This window comes from Manis javanica, chromosome 16, assembly GCF_040802235.1.
Source record: "Manis javanica isolate MJ-LG chromosome 16, MJ_LKY, whole genome shotgun sequence".
NCBI lineage: Eukaryota > Metazoa > Chordata > Mammalia > Pholidota > Manidae > Manis > Manis javanica.
Genome location: NC_133171.1, coordinates 27,246,275 through 27,269,453, shown reverse-complemented (window position 1 = coordinate 27,269,453; position 23,179 = coordinate 27,246,275). Strand labels below are relative to the sequence as shown.

Here is a 23,179-nt window from a genome sequence, read left to right as displayed (position 1 = left end):
CACTGTTATGTTGGAGCTCATGCATTGCTTTCATGAAGTATTTGAAATTCAGTCCTTACCCCAGCCTTATGGGCCAGCTAGAGCCAGGGGTGATAGAGTCCCTATTTTCAGAGGCCAGAAAGAAAGGCTTGGAAATTTAAACAACTTTCTTTTAGAAAATGGTAAAATCAGCTTTCAGCCCTATATGTTTGACTGAAAAGTCTCTTACTTTCCCACTAAATCATGCCGTACTTGTCACTACCTGTTTTTCAATGCTAAAATAAACTGACTCTGCAAACTGAAATTATTCAGCATTTATGACAGTTCACTCTGACTTTCAGTATGCACAGGGACACATTCTTAGAGAATAAAGAGCATTATAATCGCAATTTCAATTTGAATTGAAGTCAAGCCATGCTGGGGACTATAACTTCAGAAACGTTCTGTTAGACTGCGGAGTGAACGAATTCAATGGGCCAGCTCACTCCAACTACTTTCCAAGTTGGAGAAAATTGGGAGAATTTAATACTCATACTAAATGAATTCAAAAGTTTTATTTTTATAGTTTTTATTCTTGCATGTTACTTATACCTTGATTTAAATGTATCTCTTAATAATTTCTTCTGTGCCAGCTTCCCCATAAAATGGGCAAGCTCACTTTGGAAAACATAAATCCCTTTGAAAGTATGCAGCAGTTCAGCTTTTCTCAATGGGATGCTATTGGCATTTGGGGCAAAACTATTCTTATCACGTGGAACTGTCTTGCAAGAGCAAAAGGTTTAGCATCCTTGAGGCTCACCAGCTAAATGCTAGTTAGCAGCTCTTAATAATTGGGGCAAAAAAAATGTTCCTATATCCTTCTAAATGCATCCTTTATGGTGTGTGTGTGTGTGTGTGTGTGTGTGTGTGTGTGTGTGTGTGTGTGTGTGTGTGTGTGTATGTGTGTGTGTGTGTATGTACATGTATAAACATTAGCTTGATCTCCAACATATTGAACTAAAAGTATGGACTAAAGACTGCTCATATTTCCCTTGCAGTTTAAATAATGCATACCAAAATTATTGACATTGTGCAGAATTTGAACTGCTAGCATTTGCAACCTCAAAACACAAGACCTCAGCTTTATACACATCCAACTTTATAATTAAATGATTTTGATTGTGACCTACTATGTGATACATTCAACAATGGCATCTTACAATGGACTTTAAAGGGAGTTTTTAAAGTTGTTAATGTGACCTTCGAAGCCAGTCTACCTGGACTCAAATCCCAGCTCTGCCACCGCCTACCTGGCACTACTTTTTACTTTACTTGTTCTCTCTGTTCCTCAGTTTATGCATTTGCACAGTGAGATCATAATATCAACAGCATGTACTTCAAGACTTTTTTTTTTAAGAACTAAAGGGTTATCACATGTAAAGCATTTAGAGGAGTGTCTCGGATGCAGTAAGAGTTATGTAAACATTTGCTATTATTAAAAACTGGCTTAAATAAAACACATTTATCTCTAATAGAAATAGATTTTTTGGAGTTGCATAATATCTTTTTGTGGTGTTATATAATCTTTGAAATATTTGGTTTTGTGAAGTTACATAATCCTAGAAAAGTCAATTCCAGTCATTGAGTTTAGTCTCTTTCTCTGCATCTTTATTATTCTTTCAAACATCCTTGATCAGAATTACAGCATCTGATGTTTCTAAAGTAATCATGTTAATCTCCTTATACCAGTGCAATCTGTATTACTAAAAACAAAAATATTGAAACCACAAAGCTGAGCTATCAGCTGACAGCAGCTGGTGCCATTGCCTGAGAATAAAATGCAGTCAGTGGGAAGGTGGGGCCAGAACTAATTGATGGGCTAAAAATTTTAACCAATACTATTTTTGTATCATCTTCTGACTTTTAAAGATACTGCATACCCTGAGTAGTCGGTCCTCCGTAACAGGTTGATTTCATAGTCTACCTGCTGTTGTCATTTTAGTCTTGATGCTGGCCTTAGGCTTTCCTCTTGCCTTCGGGTGGAGCTCTGTCTCCTAGTAACGGTCAGCTGCTGGGCTTTTGAGAGTCTTCATATACGTGAGTTTTACTGAGAACTTGGGGAATAGACAGCCAGCTTATTCAGTACAGAAGCCAGAGTCTGTTCCATTAGATTCCTTACGCTTTATGGCGAATGCCGTGTCTTTTGCTCCCCGGTCCCCAATAACCACTGATAGCAGCAGCGGGGTGACGCGAGGAGGAAATCTTCCTGAGAAAAGCATCACCGATCTGTTGCTCCAAACGAGCCTGTGGTGAGCCATGGCCTCCGAAGCATGGCCTTTTGTCCCCAGAGGACGGGAGGTACGCGGGCTCACTTCAGGGACCGTCCACGTAGGAGCTTGGCAAGCACAGTCCTTCTCAGCTGCATTGTATCCTGTGTGAGTTAAAGCACAGTTGTTATAAATCCATCAGACTGCGTACAAAACTGAACAAGTCCCTTAAACTTAGACTTGAAAAGTAAAAGGACTTTTATTAAGTACCTGCCATGTGCTAAGTGTTGATTTTTCAGAACAGCCCTTTAAGATAACTAGTATTCATGCCTATAATATAGGGAAGCTTAAGTAATTTACTCAAAATTATGCATAAAATACCACTCCTTTCCTACTTTGCTAAACTCTGCATCTCTGAAGTCCTGAGCACCTCCTGTAGAGTTAGGCATCTTTGGACCCGCTCCCTCCACACGGGTTATATGCTTCTATAATAGCACTCAGTATTCACATCGACGGGTAATTGGTGGCAACATTCCCCCACCCTGTCCTTGACCATGGGGGGTGGCACCCAGGATGGTTAGCTGGCTCAATAGCCAGAGTCCCTTCCCAGAAGTTGCAGTGAGTGTTAGTTTGTCAGTTATGAGTAATGAAAAAATTTTAATGTATTATTTAATGGCTAAGAATAATATGCTTGTAACATGTAGCATAGAAAATGACTATGACTCATAGAAACATCTGGAATGCCCATGTACCCTAAACTCAGTGTGATCCTAGGCCTACTCCAGAGGTGGGGTGAACCATTTTCCTGAGCGTTGTGTTTATGTTTCCATCCATTTTTTAAAATAAAGTTTTCATATTCATATGTTCATAGGAATTTTGAGCTCAGTCTTGAATGTTTGTAGATGTTCAATAGTATTTGTTGAATTAAGAGATACTTGGTGTCTTTCTCAGCCATTTCTTTCTTCATGTGTGTCTTTTCTCTGGATAGCATTAAAAAGAGAGAAAACCTCTTTTTAATAAATTTCTGAGCCCAGTAAAAAATGGCCCTACCTAGACAGGTGCGTAAACCAAGTAGGAGCCAACCTCGGCCGCCGCTCTCCTGCCCACTCCCAGGCGGGTGTGCAAGCCGGGTGCCCGGTGCGCACTTCCCTCCAGGCCCCCCGCCTGTCCCAGCCGTCCTGCCCTCCCCCCTGGGGAGCTGCGGGAGCCCCTCTCCTGCTCTCGTGTCTGCTGCCTACAGTCTATTTTCACATTGTAGCCAAAGTGATTTTTTGGGGACAAAATCACGTCATGTCGCTGCTTAAAACACACCGTGTTTTCCCGTCACACTTAGAACAACGCCTCCTCCTTCCCGTGGTCTGCTCTCCCTATGCCACGACCCCCGCCTAACCGTGACTGCATCTGCGCTCCCCCTGCCCCTGCCGCACCCTCTGTGGCCGGTGCTCTTCCTCAGGATCCGTGCGAGGCTGGATCCTCTGAAAATAAATGTCACCTCCACTCAGAGGCTGTTTCCGAAGAGCAGGTCTCCCCCCTTGACTCTTAACACATGGAGCCTGTTGACCTGTTTATTGTCAGTCACCCTCCTCCTGTAACATGAGCTCTGTGAGGTCACGAATCTTTACTTTGCTAAGGAAAAAATGATCCCGACACTTATTTAAAGGGTAAGGAAGACTTTTTTGTTCAAGACTGTTGGAATGAGGTATGATAATAGAGGTGAGGGCTTGGGCTCAACTCCAAGTGCAACAAATTCAGGTGGAGAGTTAGCAGCCGAGGAACAGAGTGACAGGGTCAATGAGTGGAAAGGCGATAAGAGCAGGTCTCAAGGGCAGGGGCATTCTTGCTAAAGTGACTTCACGGGATTCTTGCTAAGGGCAGGCCACAGATTTCAACATCAGAGGTGGAGGGGTGAGGGACCCGGGCAGGTACCAAGCATGGGAGATTCTCTCTAACCTAACTCAGTGAGATTCTCCCTAAAACTGGGCTGGGCAGACCAAAGACAGGACAGGTCAGGGGCCAAAGTTGAGGCCTCATCACAAAGAGACACAAAGGCACCTGAGTGCAGGTCGGTCAGAGAGAGTTTGTCAACAACTAGTTCCTTCTTGTATCTGTAACTAGCACTCTCCAATAGGAATATATTATATTATTACTGTATATTTTATAATGTTCTATGTATATGTATTTATATTATAATTTCAAAACAAATGTAAATGTATTACATTTTCTAATAGCCATTACTAGATTTCTAGATTATATTACTAACTGCTAGATTACATTAAAAGTAAAAGAAACAGGTGAAGCTAATTTTAATAATACATTTTATTTAACCCAATACACCCAAAATATTACTATTTCAATATGTAATTAATATAAAATAGCTCATTAATAAATTTTACCAGTCATTTTTGTATGAAATATCTAAAACCCAGTGGTATTTTACACTCCCAGCACACCTCAATTCAGACTAGTCTCATTTCAAGGACTCAAAAGCCACTCGTGGCTCATGGTGCAAGTCTAAAGGCTGGAGAGTGACTGCACACAGCTGTACAATAGATGTGCACATGGTGAATAAATGGGCAAGTGAATGAGTGAATTATTAATAAAATTTATCCACAGAAACAGCAGTTTCCTTCCCCATGTGTTCATAATATGGGTGTCAAGCTTTATTCCAGGGGCATGTGTAAAGAAAGTACATTTGCTTGATTTGGGAAGCAATGGCTATTTCAGATAAACACAGAATATCACATCTCAAATATGAGTTCATATTTTTCACTCATCCTTTTTCCGTAAATACTCCAAGGTAATGATGGAAACAACGTACCGATTGTTTCACCTACAAAGGTATTTATGCAACTCCAAAGCTTTTTTGCCAATTGGATGATGTTTTCATCCATTAAATTTTTTTAGTGTAAGCCTACAGTTTTCACATACTCTCCGCAGCAAGATTATTTCAAGTATCGAGTTTTCTTTCATTCCTTTGAATTCATTATTGGCTTGTGTATTGAGTAGCTTTTGGCGATGGCTTTTGGCATTGTTTATCCACTACACAGTGTCAGAGCAGCACCAGCTGAATGCTCAGCTAGGAACGGAAAGCCGTCTAGATTTACTGCACGCTGTGCAGCTTCAGAGTATTTCCTTCGCTTTTCCATTACTGTTCTTCCCCCATCCAATGTGTTCAATTAAGGACAAAGGAAGATGTTTTTTCCCATTTCGCACAGGGTCAGGACATGTCCGTCTAACTTTCCGTTCACACTCGACTGCAGAACAGCCCCAGTACCACCTACTGTGGGACTCCCGAGTGCTGTCACTTCTGAGTCACCGAAACTGCCCACCGAAATACCTGCCCACCGAAACACCTAAGAGTCGGAAAGATTCATCAATGTATTTATCTGATATGCTGTCCATGTCTTACATAGTTTCATTTGGTATCTTTATAAATCCAGGGATTCGAGAAGGAAAACACACTTGGAAGCAGGAAATAGATTGCATTTGAGCTCCAGCTTGTGAGCAATAGGAAAAGAATACATCCTTCATTCCATTTCCCCCACAATTAGATTTCTTCATAGAGATGTAAAAGTGTTTTTTGATGTAACTCTTGAATTTTTTTGGCAGGCTTTATAAAGGCCAAATCAATGCTAAATCAAAGGTATTTACAACATCCACAAATTTAATCCAAAGTGGATACTTAAAAGCTCGTATAGATCTAAATGATGTTCCCCCAGATGGTGAATTAATGTAATTTTAGCAGGAAGCAAAGTTGCACAAATATGCAGTATTGAGGCCTCATGCTGATTTAATGTATCTGTACCCACCGCAACGCAGATGTTGCTTATCATTTTAGCGCCACTTGTCTCTATTTCTCACTATACTACAATCTGAAGAATGGGATTTGGGAGCTCAGTAAATTATGATTTATTTTGTGACTAATGACTTGTCAGAAATTGAAGCTTTCTGTGAGCTGTGTATAAAAATCACACTGGTTGTATTCTTTCTACAGGGTTTGAAAGGTGACTTGGGTCCTCGTGGTCCACCGGGCCCAAAAGGAGAAAAGGTAGTGTATTCGCCCAGAAAAGTGCCAGTTTTTTAAAGAAAACCTTGAGAACCTATGCAGAGACTTTTCAATGATAGTGTCTAACTGCCAAAAGTTAATTTTGTTAAAATTAACCAAAGGCTATTATGTTTAAAAGCATCTGAACAAGAAAAACCTTTTGGTTTATTTAATTAGTTTGAAGAGACTAAACGCACAATTGCTGCTTGACATAAATTCATGTTTATAAGATTTCCCTTTTCTCTCCCTTGCTTAACAGCAGTAGGCCTTCCACTACCAAATCGGAAGGTGTGTCCCGTGTCAGGGAACATCGCCAACTGCGCTGAACTGCGGCCGTAAGGGTAGAGCAAGGTGGCCTTTCTGGGGGAGGAGGCTGACGCTGCGTCTCAGGCTGAGCCTAACCACTCCCATTCCTGCCACTTTTTCCTCACTATAAAATGCCTACTGGCAGCGACCTTGAAAAGAGATTTAGAAATAGTAAAAGCAAGAGTCGTTTTGAAGGTGACTGACTGGATGATCCCAATTTGATGAGAATTATATGCGGGCATCTTTTGCTCTGCATTTTATTCTCCATTCTCCGCACACTTAGAAATCCTCGTCTCTCTTCAGTATTTACCTCTCTGCTAAATTTGATCTTGCAGATTGGTCCTCACTGACCCACTGAGCTACGCTGATGTTCCTTAATAAGTATTGGTTATTTTTAGTCAGTCGTTCAAAAAGTACTGAAGACTAAGTGCTGTCTTGGCTTTTGAGGTGACTGTATCAGATGAGAAAAGAGAAAGCCATAGAGGTGCTCTCAGCATGAGGACCCAACAGCCCAGAGACCCATGCTGCACAGGATGCGGTCCCCATGGTGGCTACCTGACAGCGGCCGCGGTGTTGTAATGCTTGGCCCTAATGACTCAGGGTTCTTAGGGAATAAATGGGGGCCATGATACAATAAAGCATATAGGTGACAGAGAAATTGGAAAATAGCGAGCTTTCAGAGGAACCACTTTTTAAAACTTTCAACTCCTTTCTCAAAATATTCACCTGGCAATTTGTATTCACATGAATAGGTCAGCGAAGCAACTTCAGCGTTTAAAAATACGTAAGGGGGCAAAGCCTTTTACTACTGGTGACAAGCACAATGCCAGTTTAGCAGAACTTCAGAAGCGGCAACGGGACCGCCGCCTGCAGCTGGTAGGCGTGAAGGGGGGAGATCCACTTAGTGTTTCTGGTGATCTTCTTACTAACTTTGTCAGAAAAATTATCTGTCACTGTGACACTTCCCAGCTGCTCCATTGGCAAGTAATGGTATTTGAAGACATATTCTTTCTAATTTTGGATTCGTAGACAAAAGAATAGAAAATTAGATTATTTTAGCATTTCAAAAGCAAGTTCTGCTGCTGTGAAAAGCATGGGGGTGCACAGGGTGACATTTATATCATGAGAGCTAAAAGCTCATGATAAATTTTTCATTGTGCAGAGACTTTTCTCAGATGAAACTGTATTCTTCATTCCTTCACAATCTATCTAGCTATTGCGTCCATCCATTCAGAAAATGTATAAATACGTGCAAAAAAGGCTATGGGCAATTGCAACTTTTCTTTCATCTATTTTAGGGAGATACAGGACCTCCAGGACCACCAGCCTTAACTGTAAGTATTTTTTAAATCAAAATTCAAAATTGAAATATGTTACCTTGTTTATTTTTCATACTATATCATGACTAAACCAGAATTTAAGCCATAGGATATTTTGAGAATTGAAAGTGACCTTGGAGTTGATCAAGCCAAATCTTCAGATTTTAAAGATGGGGCATCTGTCAATAATGGTGAAGTAACTTAGCCTCAGGCAGGTCCTAGAAAAGTCTGGAAGCAGTACCCTTCCTGAACAGTTTTCTCTATGCTCCATATGGTTCATAATCGTGCCCCGTAACTGTTTGGTTATACATTCTTAGCATGACATTTAAACTTAATAGATGCAGAGACCTTTCTACTTACTCTAAAAAACTCCAAAAGGACAAAATAAACTATGATTGCCCAAAGGGTATAAACCGCTACCTATTTAAACCAATTGTTACATTTCCCAGAACCTTTTCAACACCATTGTTTTCTGTTACGTGATTTGCTTCTGAAACTTGAAAATGATAAAATGGTAATATTTCAGTAACAGATTTATGAAAAAAGTGTATAATGTACACATAACGGGATTGTTCTCAATTAAAGGGTTCATCATTTATTAAGCACTTAGTCATAAATATATAATGACTTTGTATTTAGGTATAATTTACCATTATAAATTTTCTTCATAGGCCATTAAAGACTCTCATTTCACTTAAAGATTTCATCTAAGAATGACTGCCTAACGGAAAAGAGAGAAGTTTTTGAAATAAGATCATTTGTAGCCTGAGGTGTCTTGAATTTTATGTTATTACCTAATGACATAAATTACAAATTTAAATCACTGGTGTTCAAAACCCCTTCCTGATCATAGAAGGTCAGGTTTAAAGTCTTCTAGCACCTGGGCAGAGGCGCCCTTCCCAACAGGTCAGCGCATGGATCTCAAAGACCATGTGGCTTGATAATATTTGCATTTATCTTTGTACTTGAAAATGTCATTCTGAGCAGTGCTTGTTTAAAAGACAAATATTTCTTCATAAATGGAAAATCTAAGGGCCCAAATGGATGACTTAGTTAAGAATCACCAAATTCAATTTGCAATGGAATTCTGTGCTTGGAGCTTTTATATTCAAGATAGAAACAAAAACTATTTATTCTAGAGCAGGTTTTAACTGTGGATTATCCAATTTTTTTATACTTTGTGGAGTTTATTTTTAAAATTATTTGGCAGTGTTTTAGAGTTAAGCCTGCTCCTTTTACTTAAGTCACATGCTTGTTTTTCTTAACTAAGTTATATGCCCAAGTATCCATTTAGTTATCTGATTTCCTAATCATTTTCAACTGTGTCTGAAGACCAAAATCCAGTTTATGTGTATCATTTCACCTTATATGCAGTTTTGGCTCCTGAGCCAGAACACCGTATTGGACTGTATCTGTTTTGTGGATTTTTTATGACAGCCGATGTCTTCTTGCTAAGTAGTACCCACGGGTGTCTCTGCACTGTTCAGCTGGCAGGCACTGAGGAGTAAAAACTCATTTTTATACTTATCTAAAGATTTGGCAAAGCAAAAACACTGTGAAATTAAATGTTCTCTTTTGTAAGGTAAAATATTCCTATTACATAGACATTATGCTTCATATGTTTGTCATTACTTTATTAATGTAATCAATTGTTAAATATGAAAAGGGATAAACTGAAATGAATACTAACTTACTATGTACTGAATATTTCATTGATCTTATAATGCAGATCAATACATTTTAAGAAAGTGATTGCTACCAGTCTTGAAAGAAGCCAAAATGACTGACCCACTATATCTGCATTAAGTGAGATACCAATATACAGAGTCAATAAACTTAAAGTTTGTCCATGTTGGTTCTCAAAGCTAGCTGTAAACTTCACTCCACTCCACTGGAGAGCTTTAAAATATACCAGTTTGGGGCTCCACTCACAGAAATCATAATTCAATAGATCTGGTGTGGGACCACTATATTTAAAAGCTCCCCAGGTAATTCTAAATATGTAGCTGGAGTTGAAAGCCACTGTTTATGGGCACTATAATGGAACAAGCTTTCTTCCTACTCAGAAAATTCTTATAGACCTTTGAAGTCTGGCTTTTATCTGAAATCCAACTTAATACATGATAATAAAGAAATACGTCTTTCCATCAGGAAGGCATGCTGGTAAAACAAAATTAAGATTGAAGCCTGCTTGGTTAAGTGGAGGAGATTAGGGCTAGGAAAGTCGATTACAGCCTTCATCTGGCCATTCAGGGACTCTGGTGGACTCAGGTGCCTTAATGTTTCTCAAAACTTATGTGCATAAGGAACATTCAGGGGTCTTGTTCAAATGCATATTTTATTCCATGAATCTGGAATGGGAGCCTCAGCTTCTCTATTTCTCACAAGAAGATGCTACAGATCCTCAGACCACACATGACTCTCAGCTGCACTGCAGACTGCCCCATTCCCTAGATCACTGGCTCACCTGGACTGGGCATTAGAGTCCCCCGAGGGGCTTTGAAACCTCTGGTTCCCAGGCTGCACCATGTATCAGTAAAGTCAGAATTTCGGGGGTGGGGGGTAGAACCCAGGCAGCAGTTGATTTAGATTTTTCCAAAGCAATCCCAATGTGCAGCCAAGTTTGAGAACTAATGCTCTGAAAGCATGTTGGACACTTATCTCCAGTGTCCTCTTCCAGAGCTTTAGCAAACATTTCAGAATTACTCATTACACCAGTATTTGGATCAAAAACACCCAACCTGATTAATTTTGAAAGCTTCCAGGAAATGCCAGACTCATTAATGCCTATGATTTTACTCCTAACTATTTGATTTAGAGGATGAACTACCATCTCCACATTTACAGCCCACTAGCGAGTCCATCAGCAATCCTTTCTTGACAGGACTGTGAGCATTAGCAACTCCGGACATTGAATTCCAGAGACTGTATAAGTCTACTGAGCTGAATTGTCCTGAATAAATAAAGAAAAAAGTTGGGCACTTTTTTCCTTCCAAAACATAATACTATATTTACTTTACTTTCATTTGAATTCTGCTTAATAAGAAATTGAGAAAAATAGTATGAGCAAAATGAAACAATGAATTTACCAAGATAGTGGCAATCCTTTTTGATATAGAACATTTTTGTAGAGAATTGTGTTTTTTACTATTATTTTCTTGTTCCTGTGGATTACTATGCTTTGGCTATTATTTTAAATTTAAAAAATCACATAGAACCATTTCATTAAAAAAATCCAACAGTAAAACCCTCCAGCTATTTTAATTAAGTGCTACTTTTGTTTCTTCTTTATACTTTCTCTTTTAACTGATTGCATATAGTTGAGTCTCAGTAGAGGAGATGGATAAAGGAATAAGACGGGCAAAGTTTAGAAGGAATAAGGAAAGCTAAGGTTGAGGAAATCGAATGAAGCACAGACCAGAGTCCTAGAAACAGTTTTGTTCATTAAATTCAACTATAACAGCTCTTATCCTCTTTTTTTCACCTTTCCCTTCCTACCTCCTTAAAGTGTTCTTACTGCCAGTGATCTATACCTCCTCACTCTTCATTATATAGGAAACATCTTAGTGAGAAAAACAGCCAAAATGGTGCTGCAATTTGCAAATGTGCACCAAACAACTCTTATTTGAAGAAGTAAGATCCCATTTAAAATTCCACTGTCGAATCCCTTTGGTAGCATTTGAATCCTTCCATGGATGAATGTTCATGGATGATATGGAAAGAAACCAATGCAACTGCTCCAGGAAAAAAAAAGAAAAGAAGAAGAGGAAGAAAAAAAGGGAAGGGAAGGAGGGAAAGAATGAAGGAAGGAAGAAAGAGAAATATGGGGCCTGGGAAAACACCACAGAGATTAGAGTAACCGTTATGGCATAACCGGCACTTACATCCTTTAACCTTCAAATATTCTGTCAGTCTACTTGACTTGGAAAAATATGATACTTCTTGTTACAACATTAATGATCTTGTAAATATTAGCAGTTACTTCCTTTAATTTATAGCCTTTCCAGATTATTCTAACAACAAAGGATTAAGGAATAAGCTCAAGAACAAGTTTGTGAATCTGTATGTGGAACATGTGGATAGTAGTTTATAAAACAGTGTCCAAGAATCTTCCCTAAATACTTTTTTCTTGTACAAAATGTTCTCTGGAGATATGGCAAGAAGAATAAAGCTTCTTTCATCCCCAAAATTTCAAAAGGTGAGAATGTGGTTAAGTGCCAAAAAAAAAAAAAAAGAAAGAAAAAGAAAACCTGCTCAGCACCATAAACCCTACTTCTATGTATCTCTTGCTACACAAATTTTCAGCAAACACAGCTGGTTGAAAATTTTTAAAAACTTAAATCACTTTGATTTCTTTTCAGCAACTTTTTGGATGATGACAAATTCACTAATTAGTTTGTACTAAGCTAACTATTGTGTAAACATAGTCAGCTATTATACCATCTTACAATAAGTGCAATTTTAATGTTCTAAAGAAATAAACATGAGATTCCCTTACCTATTTTAAATTATTTAATTGATCGTTCTTTCCTTATCCTCTTTTATATATAAAACTGATAACCATTTTTAAAAAACGCGTCTTGTTATAAACTAAATAAGTGGGAAATATTTATTGAGCACTTACTGTGTGTTATGCAGACCATTTCATAAACACCCTATGAGATAGAATTATTATTACCACACAACAGATGAGGGAACTGAGAAGTAGGAAATCTGAATAACTTGTCTAAGTTTACATAAGCGATAAAGTAGCAGAGCTAATATTTAAATACCTGTTTGACTCCAAAACCTACTTTTTTTGAGATTGCATATGGTTTTACTTAAAGAATTTATTTATTTTATTTTTATTTAAAGTATCATTCTCTTCCTATTTTACTTTTCCAGCTTTATTGAGATGTAATTAACATAGGACATGGTGTAAGTTTAAGATGTATAACATAATGACTTTATATATATATATATATATGTATTGCAAAATCATTATACCACAGAAAGGTTAGTTAAGACATTTATCATGTCACATAGTTACAAATTTTTGTGTGTGTGCTAACTTTTAAAATCTACTCTCTTAGAAACTTCTAAATACACAGTGCACTACTGTTAACTATAGTCACATGCTGTACATTAGTTTCCCATAACTTGTGTATCTTATAACTGGGAGTTTGTACCCTTTGACCACCTTCACCCATTCCCTCCTACCCCCAACCCTAGCAACCACCAATTTGATCTCTGTTTCTATGAGTTTAATATTTTTTCTAGATTCCACATTTATAAAATGTTTGTCTTTCTGTCTGGATTATTTCACTTAACATAATTCCCTCAAGGTTCATTCATGTTGTCACAAATGGCAGCATTTCCTTCATTTTTATGGCTGAAATATGTATGTCTCATATCTTTCTTTATCCATTCATGTATTGATGGACATGTAGATTGTTCCCGTGTCCTACCTATTGTAAATAATGCTGTGACAAAGGGGTGCAGATATCACTTTGAGATAGTGATTTCATTTCCTTTGGGTATATACCCAGAAGTGGGACTGCTGGGTCATATGGTATTTCTATTTTTAATTTTTTGAGAAACCCTCATACTGTTTTCCATAGTGGCTGCACCAATTTACATTCCCACCAAGACTGCATATGTGTTCCCTTTTGTCCACATCTTTGATAACACCTGTTATCTTTTGTCTTTTTGATAATAACTATTCTAACAGATGTGAGGTGATAGCTCCTTGTGGTTTTGATTTGCATATTGCATTTCCCTGATGGTTAGAGCTATTGACCACCTTGTCATGTAGCTGTTGGCCATTTTCTTACCTTCCTTGGAAAAGTGTCTATTTGTGTCTCTTGCCCATTTTTAAAATAGACTTTTCTGTAAACCTAAACTTTTATCTTCTACTGCATGTGTTATTTAAATCTAGAGCAGGAAACAGCAAAGAAATGTTAAGGAGGTGTCCTAAACTATTACAATTAAAATTTTAATATTCAATTTCCTTTAATCTCCAAGCCAGACTTTAAAAAATCAAGTGCCTACCAGGGACTGGTAATATAAAAGTGCAACACAGCTCAGTGTAAGATGTTAAAATATGCTGGGAACTGTTGAGCAGGATAATCTATCTCATAGAACCAAACGCAAATTAAAAACTCTTCAAGATTGTTTAATACAGAATGCTAGTAATTTGTAAAATTTGTTTCAAATTTTCTTAAACCAAAATACTATTGGATGCCTTTTTTTCCTCTCTTTTCATACTGAGGGAGATACTGTATTGATATGAGTGATATTACACATTTACCTTATGATATGCAGTTCAAGCCATATATTATGTGCTTTGTTCATTACATAAATGGGATCTTCTTGTAAATAAGTATTTGCAAATTTGTTTCCCTATCATACTGTTTTTGAGAGTCATCTGTACTGATGTTGTAGATCGGTCTTATCCCTTTTAGCTCCATCTATGGCCTTCCATCATATGACCATACCACTTGGCATTTTTATATTGGTGAACATTTGGGTTTTTCCTGATCTTTCTTTTAGTAACAATGTACAATGAATGTATTTGTGCTTATCTCTAATGCACATGCATGGGATTTTTTTCAGTATGAACCTAGGAGTTATTGGGTATCAGTTTAACAGGATACTGCCTGGTCACCTTCCAAAGTGGCTATACTCATTATCAGTATAATCATCAATTTATAAGAATTCCCATAATGTCCTTAAATTATGTAATTTATCTCTTCCCTTTCAAAATGTTCATGTCCTATTTCTTTCCCTGGTCTTATTACATACAGATTATGGTTATTATCCTAGTCTCATCCCTGACTTCAATGTGAAGGTTCTGAAATTTCACAATATATAATCTTTCTTTTCATCTTTTTCTTTATTTTGGAGTTAAAGAATCTTGCATGAAGAAGATAGTTTTTTGGTCTTTTTCTCTGTCGTGCTCTAAACTTTAACACTGAGTATAAACTCATTATAATTTGTTTGTTTTTAAAACAGATTACAGAAATTTCCCTCCTGTTTGTAGTTTTCCAAGGGTTTTATGTGATACGGTTTCTCTGCATCATTGAAATCTTCGTATATTCTTTCTACTTTAGTACTTAATGTGCTAAGCAATCTTTTATTTTTCTGAGTAAGCCATCCTTGCTGTCCTGAGATAAACCTTACTTGGTCATGATAAATATTTTTACCTGTCATGGAGGATACAGAATTCTAGCTAGCCAGTTTTTTTCTTTCAGCCTTTAAAGGCTTTAAAATTTTCCCCTGCCATCTGGTTCCTGTCGTTTTTGATGAAAAGTCAATTGTCATTCCAATAATGGTTGTTTCCCGTATGTACTATGTCATTTTTCTCTGACTGCTTTCAACACTTTTCATGTTATCTTTGGTTATTAGCAGTTTAATAATGATACATGTAGGTGTTTTTAATCTTTAAATTTGTCCTGCTATGGCTCCTTGAGCTTCTTGGACATGTAAATTTATGTCTTTCACTTAAGTTGGGAAAGTTTCGTCCTTATTTCATCAAATAATTTGTTGTCTCATTGTGTCTCTCTTCTCCTTCTGGGACTCCAATTACACATATGTTAGGCTTTTTAATATTTTCCCACATATCCATAAAATGCTTCACTTGTTTCCCATATGGTTTTCTCTTCTTGGGAATGGATTATTTCTTATGGACTGTTTTCAAGCTTACTCATTCTTTGGTCATTTCATTCCACTGTTAAGCCCATCCTTTGAATTTTTCATTTCAGATACTATTTTTTTTAATTTAGTGAAGTTCCATTTGTTCTTTTTTAATAATGTCTATTTCTCTGCTGATATTTTCTCTTTTTCATTCACTAAGAGCTGTATTTTCCTTCATGTCCTTGAGAATAGTTTTGATAGATGCTTTAACATCTTTGTCTCATTATTCCATCACCTGAGTAATGTCAAGGGTCTCTGACTGTCTTTTCTCTTTAGAATGAGTTAATTTTAATACTAACTTCTATGTCAAAAAATTTTGGATTACATTTTAGACACTGAGTGGTGTGTTATAGAAACTTGGAATTCTGTTATGATTGTCTGGAGAACATAAATATCTTTTAAAGCAAGGAGTTAAATTAGCTGGACGTGCATTGCAAAGCGCCTCTCCTGAAATCCCAGTTTTGTCCTTTAAACCTAACCTGGGTTAACTTGTCATCTGCATTTTACATGTATGGCTAGAGGTCAGCCAAAGGTTTGGCAGTTTATACACAGAATTTGAGGCTCCCTTTATTTTTACAGGATTTTTCACGCCACATCTTTACTTCCTAGTAAGTACGATTGCTGTAAACCGTGTCCTCTGATGTGTCAAGCCAGCAAAACTGGAAGATTTCCATTTAGCCACCCTGTCCCAGAGGGGGGACTGCCCTCAACCTAAACCTCTTAAAAACTGTAAACTGATGACATGCTGTTTCATTTTTCCAAATGTTGACTCCTTTTCAGTGTCTGCCTGCTTTTGTTGAGGTCCCCATGTCTTTACGTAATTGTTTTATATTTTGTCTGGAGTTAATAGTTGTTATCCTGGGGTATATTGTAACCCAATAGGAACTCGTAAACTTCCTGGAAGCCTATGATGCATTTTTTATGCAGTGCTGGATTACCTATAATTTAATTAGATATTTTGCATCAGTCAACATAAGTGAGTTAGCCTTACACATTCCTTTATTTATTCTACTTGCCTCACCTTCAGTCTATGTCCAAATCTGACTGATTCTCACAGTTTTACTGCCTTTTGGTTCACTCATCCCTGGACTATTTCAGTTGCCAGTTAGTGGTTCCCTTACTTCTTCTGTTGATCTCTTTGAGGTTTTCCTAAACACAGAAGCCAGAATGTCCCTTGTCATGCTTTTGTCTAAAATCCCTCATGTGTCGCCATTTGATTTAGAGTGGAAGCCACGTTCCATGCAATGACCTACCAGGTCTTGCAGGACTCAGCTCTTACCAGTTCTGACATCCCCTCCCGCTCTTCCTGCTGACCTTCCACCGCAAAGGCCTCCTTGCAGCTCCCCAAGTGTACCAGGCGCACCCCCACCTGAGGTGTTGGCACTTCCTGTTTCTTCTGCCTGCCTGTGCCTATTTTCATGGCTACTTCCTTTAAGTTTTTCTTAAAGTCACTTAATGATGGCCACACTGAACTTTAAAATTATAGTCACACAGGCACACTTGGAATTTCTAATCTCCATTATAAGGTCCACTTTTTTTTACCTTTTATCCATAGCACTTACCACTTTTTAACATTATCATTTAAAATGCTTATTTATTATGTTTACTGTTGTCAATCTTCCTCTGCATTTGAATATTAATCCCATGAGGACAAAGATTCTTTATGAGTTTTGAATGTTGAATTGCAAGCATGCAGAATAATGTTTGATACATAGTATGTCTTCAGGAAAAAAATGGCATTAATGAATATTGTTTTGTTCAATTTTTAATCTTCATTGTATTAGCCTTATTAATTCAGTTTATTAACTTTCCTTAGTTTGTGTAAGATAAAGATTAGCTCTTACATAATGATTTTGATAAAACTATTTGAACTGATGCTTTTTCCTCACAAAATTCTTGTGCTGCTTATTCCATTTTCACTATTTCAAGATCATTTGTTTATTGAAGTTTTCTTAAATCCATTTCCTAGGAAACTGTCTAATCAATTTTTTGAAAAGCAGAGTGCTGGCCAAATAGAATAAATCTATGGTTACTGTGACTTGATTATGATGCAAAAGTATAAATTGAAACAAAAATCTTTGATCTGCAGTTTTAAATTTTACTGTATCCTATCTGACTTATTTACCATTTCTCAACACTTTAACTCCTATAAGGTAAAGTTTGGCATTCTAATCTGCAAAGATGTGAAATAAATTGCTATAAATTTGGGGCCTTTGCTTTCAGTAGCATAAATGAAGTCAAAAAGAATCAAATAGTACCATGACTACAGGCAAAGTCCTCTAAGCAACTGGCTTATTAACAACAGAAAAATAATTTATTTATAAATACATTTTGCATATACGCATATAACTTTTAAAAATTCCAGTTTAAGAAATGTCACCAAATCACATTTTTCCAAAACTTATTTGATTGCCACCATACCTGGAATGAATGTCACAATGACACTTAAGTGAGTTCCTGGGCATCAAGAAAGTGAAAAGATCTATACTATGAAAACTACAAGACTCTGAGGGAAGACATTGAGGAAAACACAAATAAAAGGAAAGATGTCCACATTCATGGATTGAAAGAACTAATTGTTAAAATGTCAATGATATACTTTGCCAAGGAAAAATGCAAGTTACTGATGAATTTAAAATAATCTCTTCTGTTGACATTTATAATTACAAAGCAAGTATTTATTTATGGGAGCTAAAAGCAACACTGAATAAGGAAAACATCATAATAAAATCCAGATTTCTTTGATCAAAATACAAAGATGGTAATGCAAATTTATGTTAAAGGTAGATCCTGATAAATTATTCTGAAATCATGAAGATTTTCATATAAAAATCTTCTATTAAAGGTAGATATCTTATGGTTTACCAGATTACTTGAATTTATGGTGTTTTCTATTAGTTTGGCTTACATTTAAATATTAGATACAAATCCTTACATATTAATGTGCTGGTATAATAAGTATAAATCTTTGATGCTTTGTCACTTGCTAAAATCTTAATTTTATATACATGTAGCATGTCTTTATATATAACTTTTTAAAATTGTGTATGTTCTTATTACCTTATTCCTTATTACCAGATTCTCCTCAACTAAATAATATACTCTTGTTTTTACAGTAAAGTTTTACTAAATTCCGTTACTGAATTTTACAGTTAATTTTTGCTAAAATCCCGAACTTCAGCAACAAGGCAGGGACTGTCATTGAAATGAGGCTGCCTCCTTCCCCCTTTTCTCTTTTGGCCTTTGCGTGTCATGTCAGAAGGGACAGGTGAAGGAAGGTAGAACAGCGGTATTTCATGTAACATATCCACCAATGGATATACAGTGACCGTGACGAGGACTGTGTGGATCTGGCGCTGTCTCTCTGGGAAGTCATGAAATACTCATCCAGATGGCACCAAATGTTGACATAGAAGCCAAAGGTCAAGTCAGTCAACAGCAGAAATGTCTTAGACATACTTACTAAATGATACTTTAAATGCCAGTTCCTTGGGGCCCAGCTAAATCCAGCTTAAGGGAAAATTAGGCACAGATAGGGAGCACAGATTCCACCCTGTGAATACTACCTTCAGTGTATAAGCAACTGAGAGCAGATCTCAGCTGGGCATTTATAAATCAAATGACACGCAAATTAACAGATGGCCCCAAGGAACGAGGGATCATATGGCATTCACGTGAGGCCTTGAAATAATCCTTCTTCTAAATTAGTGTGTATAAGATAAAAACCAATCTGTTCAGTAGATTATATGGGACTTCCGTCCCAGCCTCCTTCCGTTTTACCTACCCACTTATTTGAATGCTAATGTGTCAGAAAATATGCTAGATACTGGGGACACAGAAACAAACAGCACTCATTGCCTTCTCAGAACCTACTTGCATTATGAAAAAGCAACCACTTGGTTAAAGTTGAACACTTTTAAACTGATCATTTGCAATTAGTATATAAATGATCTGTAAGTATTTATACAACTGTAGTTATGTTGGCACTAGGAAAAAAAATTAGTTATTTCAGACAAAATTATTTTTTCTACTAGAATTCTTGCACAGTAATTTAAGCAGTTATTTACATTAAATACATTTTAAGTCATAGACTCTGCTGCTAAGTAATGCTTTCTTACTAAAATTCCTAAGGAGCTATAACCATTTCCTTTTAGGTGAATGAAATAGAAAAGTTCTTGTTAAATGCCCATGGAGCATAATTTCTCTTTCTATTCTGACTAGAATAAATATATCTTTTATTGCATATACGTACTGAACATATTTATATGGACATATAAATATATATACTATGGTATGGCAATTAACAGGCAATTCAGTGTAAGACTATTTAAAATTACTTACGTATCAAAATGAGTTATTTATATGGTCTTTCTAAGAATTGACTGAATCTTATTAATACTTTTAGTCTAAAAATGTTGAACAATTCATATTTAATTCATTGTTAACTCTATGAACCTGGTAATACAGCTCAGTATTGGGATTTTCAGAGGGTTAGTAGACCATCAGAAAGAAAACAATTGAAATATTTTTTTAAGTCTATTTTTTTAAATTTGTGGGTAAAATACTTACATAAATGAACAAGTCAATTAAAATAGAAGGTGTTCCTATAATATAAAACTGTTTTTACCTACTCTGTGCATAAATATATGGAAGTTGATGCTTAAGGCCCTAGAAAGATTTATGTTTAGCCTCAGAGATGATTTATGTTTTGGAAAAATCTACCACGAGCTCATTTGACAGGGAGGTGATTTATATATCTTCCATTAGATGAATGATTTGAGAATTGCTCCTTCTGCCCTTCTGTTTATAGTTTGTTTCTGTTTCAAAAGACTTTTCAAAATGTGTTCATCAAAATTCTAAATTATACATTTTAAAATTCAACAGTGAACTTTCTTTGCAAAAATGCTATACATTGCAATGAGGAACCTTTATGAAAGAGCTACTTTATTTCATGTTGATAAACTCAGCAATCTAGAAAAATACATTAAAATGTATCAAAAGTGCCATTAGAAAATTATAAAATAGATAAACCTTTTTGAAAAATTATATGCAGAAAAATGTGTATTTAAGTTATAAATCTACACTGAAATGAGTTCAATTCCACTCTAAGCATTAAAATTCTTTTGGTAGAAACCTTATATTGATCTATAAAATGCAATTAAAAAATAATTACTGTCTAAAAGGATTAGATTATATTCATAACAGTTAACTATTTCACTGCAGCAAAAACTCATGGAGTATAGCTTAGGAATTATGCAGATCCTGAATCCAGACCCTGAGTTTGAACTTGACCATGCCACTGGATTTCTTTGTGCCCTTGTTTCATCATCTGTAAAATGGGATAAAAATATTTCTAGTTGCATTGTTTTACAATGATGATTAAATTAATTAACATATGTAAATTTAAAAATAATGACTGACTCCTAGTACTGTTTAACTTTTAGCTGTGTTCTTACCATTATTATATTAATACTCAGCATCAAATGTATCTATAGGATTGAATATCAATAGGATTGAGGCCTTTATGAAGTAATTGCTGAGAGACGTTCTGAGAGAACTTTTGTATTATTGCAGTATCTCTGTGAGTAGACTTCTTTCTTTCATCTTAAGAAAACTATTCACTATAAACTGAACTGCAGTATTTTCTTTTTTATCTGTCGTATAACCTCCATTAGGACAGCAGCCTTATCTGCATTGTGTACAACTTCCCCAGAGACTAAAAGTATTTGTTGCAACATAAGTAGTCAGTAAATATTTTATCATCAAAGGTAGAGGAAACCAATATTTTTCACGGAAAAACATGTTATCCAAGTAAAATATCACCAAATCCTCCCAGTTAAACTATCGATAGGAAAATATAAAATCACCGACCTGAATGTCATGATGAGCAGATTCCTCTTTTTCCAGATAAATTTAATTATTTAGGACGGATAGTCATTCTGAGGTCACTCACTGTCCCTGATTATTTTTTTTATCAGTTTGAGAGTCATGTTGTTTATGGGCAACTGGAATTATCTCTTTAATTAAAGATTCCTACTTTCTGTTTAATATACTATAAGATATGAACAGAATCTTTTGGTAGAAACCTTATATTGATCTATAAAAAGAAATTCAAAAATAATTGCTGTTTAATATGCTACATAATCCATTTTGTATTCATTTTGATCCATTACTAAAGTCATCTTTTGAGAAACAGTTCAAGAAACACTGGAAATAAGGTAAAAAAAAAACATCTATCCTAACCCAAAGTGTGCAATACTTATTTATTTTACCCTGGGCATGTCACTTACTAATATTTAGAGATCATTTCCCATTGTGAAATTCTATTATTCCTCTTTTGTATTTCCCTAAGGAGCTGTAATTCACACAACTGCATGTGATCTCATATGTACCCCTTTAATAACATTTTTCTTTAAACCCAAAAAGATAAGGATTAAATATGAAGAATAGCATAGTCAAGTCAAATATACTCCCAATAGAGAGAAACGGGTTGACTTACCGTTGTCAAGGACTGTGAAAGGTATCAAATTTTACCCTATGTATGAGGAAACAATTTAGCCCACCCCCATTTCATGGACTCTGGCAGAAGACACGAGACTCCTGAGTCAGAGACAAAGTCCTCCCTGCTTGCAGCATGTGTGCACTGAGCACCCTTGCTTCCAAGCCTCCAAGGAACCCGAGTAGGTGCTGTACATGCAGTGGGTTTCTGTCACAGCTGAAGAACTCTCTGCTTAAGGAACCCAAATCTTTTATAATGGATTGCAAGTGAACTGGCTTTTGCCCGAAGGGAGACATTACCTTTAATATTCTGAACAGTAAGCAAATCTTCCCTTTGCTTTCCGATGTAAACATCCTTAAAAAGATAGTCCAGAACAAAAGGCAATTGAGACATGCAGGAACGTGAAAGACTCATGGAAAGACCCGTTGTGCCACAACAATATTTACTCTGCTTTTCCATCGTGTCTTGACTCATCTCAGATTCTCCTATGAGTACGCCGCTCTCTCAACCACTCTGATTAACCTTATCAAGAGCTAGGACCAAAACTGTTCAACGTATCTCAGAGGTATTTAATGAGGGCTACTATTAACAGGACTCCAAGCAAGTCCTTGAGGCCAACCTATCATATTAATCTGAACCGTGTTCCCCAGGATCCCAGACCCAACCATCTGAACAAATCCCATAAATCATCCCAAGTCTACCTTAGAAAACCAGATGATTTTCTCCTTCAGTTTCTGAATTGACCTTTCTTCCCCTTAACTTGAATCATCAATCCAGGTACATCAACAAAGACTTACACAGTTTTTATAAAACCCACAGGACCTCTCTGTCCCCAGCTTTAGCCAGCTGGGCTACCATAAGGCTAGGTGAGCAGAGGACTAGACCAGGCAGCCATTATCTTTTTGGTCTGACACCACATCAAGCCAACAAGAGCATCTGGGTAGGTGGCTGAGCCAGCATTAAGTTTGAATTTTCTAGGTCCTCTTTTGGCTGGGCCACCAGCTGAAGGGTAAAAAGATAATTCAAAACATACAGAAATTAGTGCCTCCTCAGTCATAACAAACAGAAATGCAAAAGATTCATGGTGAACTGTCTCCCAACAGCAAGCTAT

The 23,179-nt window shown here is 36.6% G+C and overlaps 1 protein-coding gene and 1 long non-coding RNA gene across 7 annotated transcripts in view; one reads left to right on the top strand and one right to left on the bottom strand.

Moving 5' to 3' along the window:
* Positions 1-23,179, top strand: part of COL19A1 (collagen type XIX alpha 1 chain) — a 286,095-nt gene that overhangs the window by 114,327 nt on the left and 148,589 nt on the right. For all 6 annotated transcript variants that reach the window (XR_012125983.1, XM_073224021.1, XM_073224019.1 and 3 more), the window contains 2 exons: positions 6,220-6,273; positions 7,875-7,910. Coding sequence is in view for 5 of the 6 variants with exons in the window: in XM_073224021.1 (XP_073080122.1) it covers positions 6,220-6,273; positions 7,875-7,910 (90 nt within the window). In the remaining variant the exon portion in view is untranslated. The remainder of the gene's footprint in view (positions 1-6,219; positions 6,274-7,874; positions 7,911-23,179) is intronic.
* On the bottom strand, positions 1,605-22,231 carry LOC140846650 (uncharacterized). Its single transcript, XR_012125984.1, has 2 exons — positions 22,069-22,231; positions 1,605-2,389 (listed from the first exon to the last, which is right to left on the bottom strand). It is a non-coding gene; the product is annotated as an uncharacterized lncRNA (long non-coding RNA).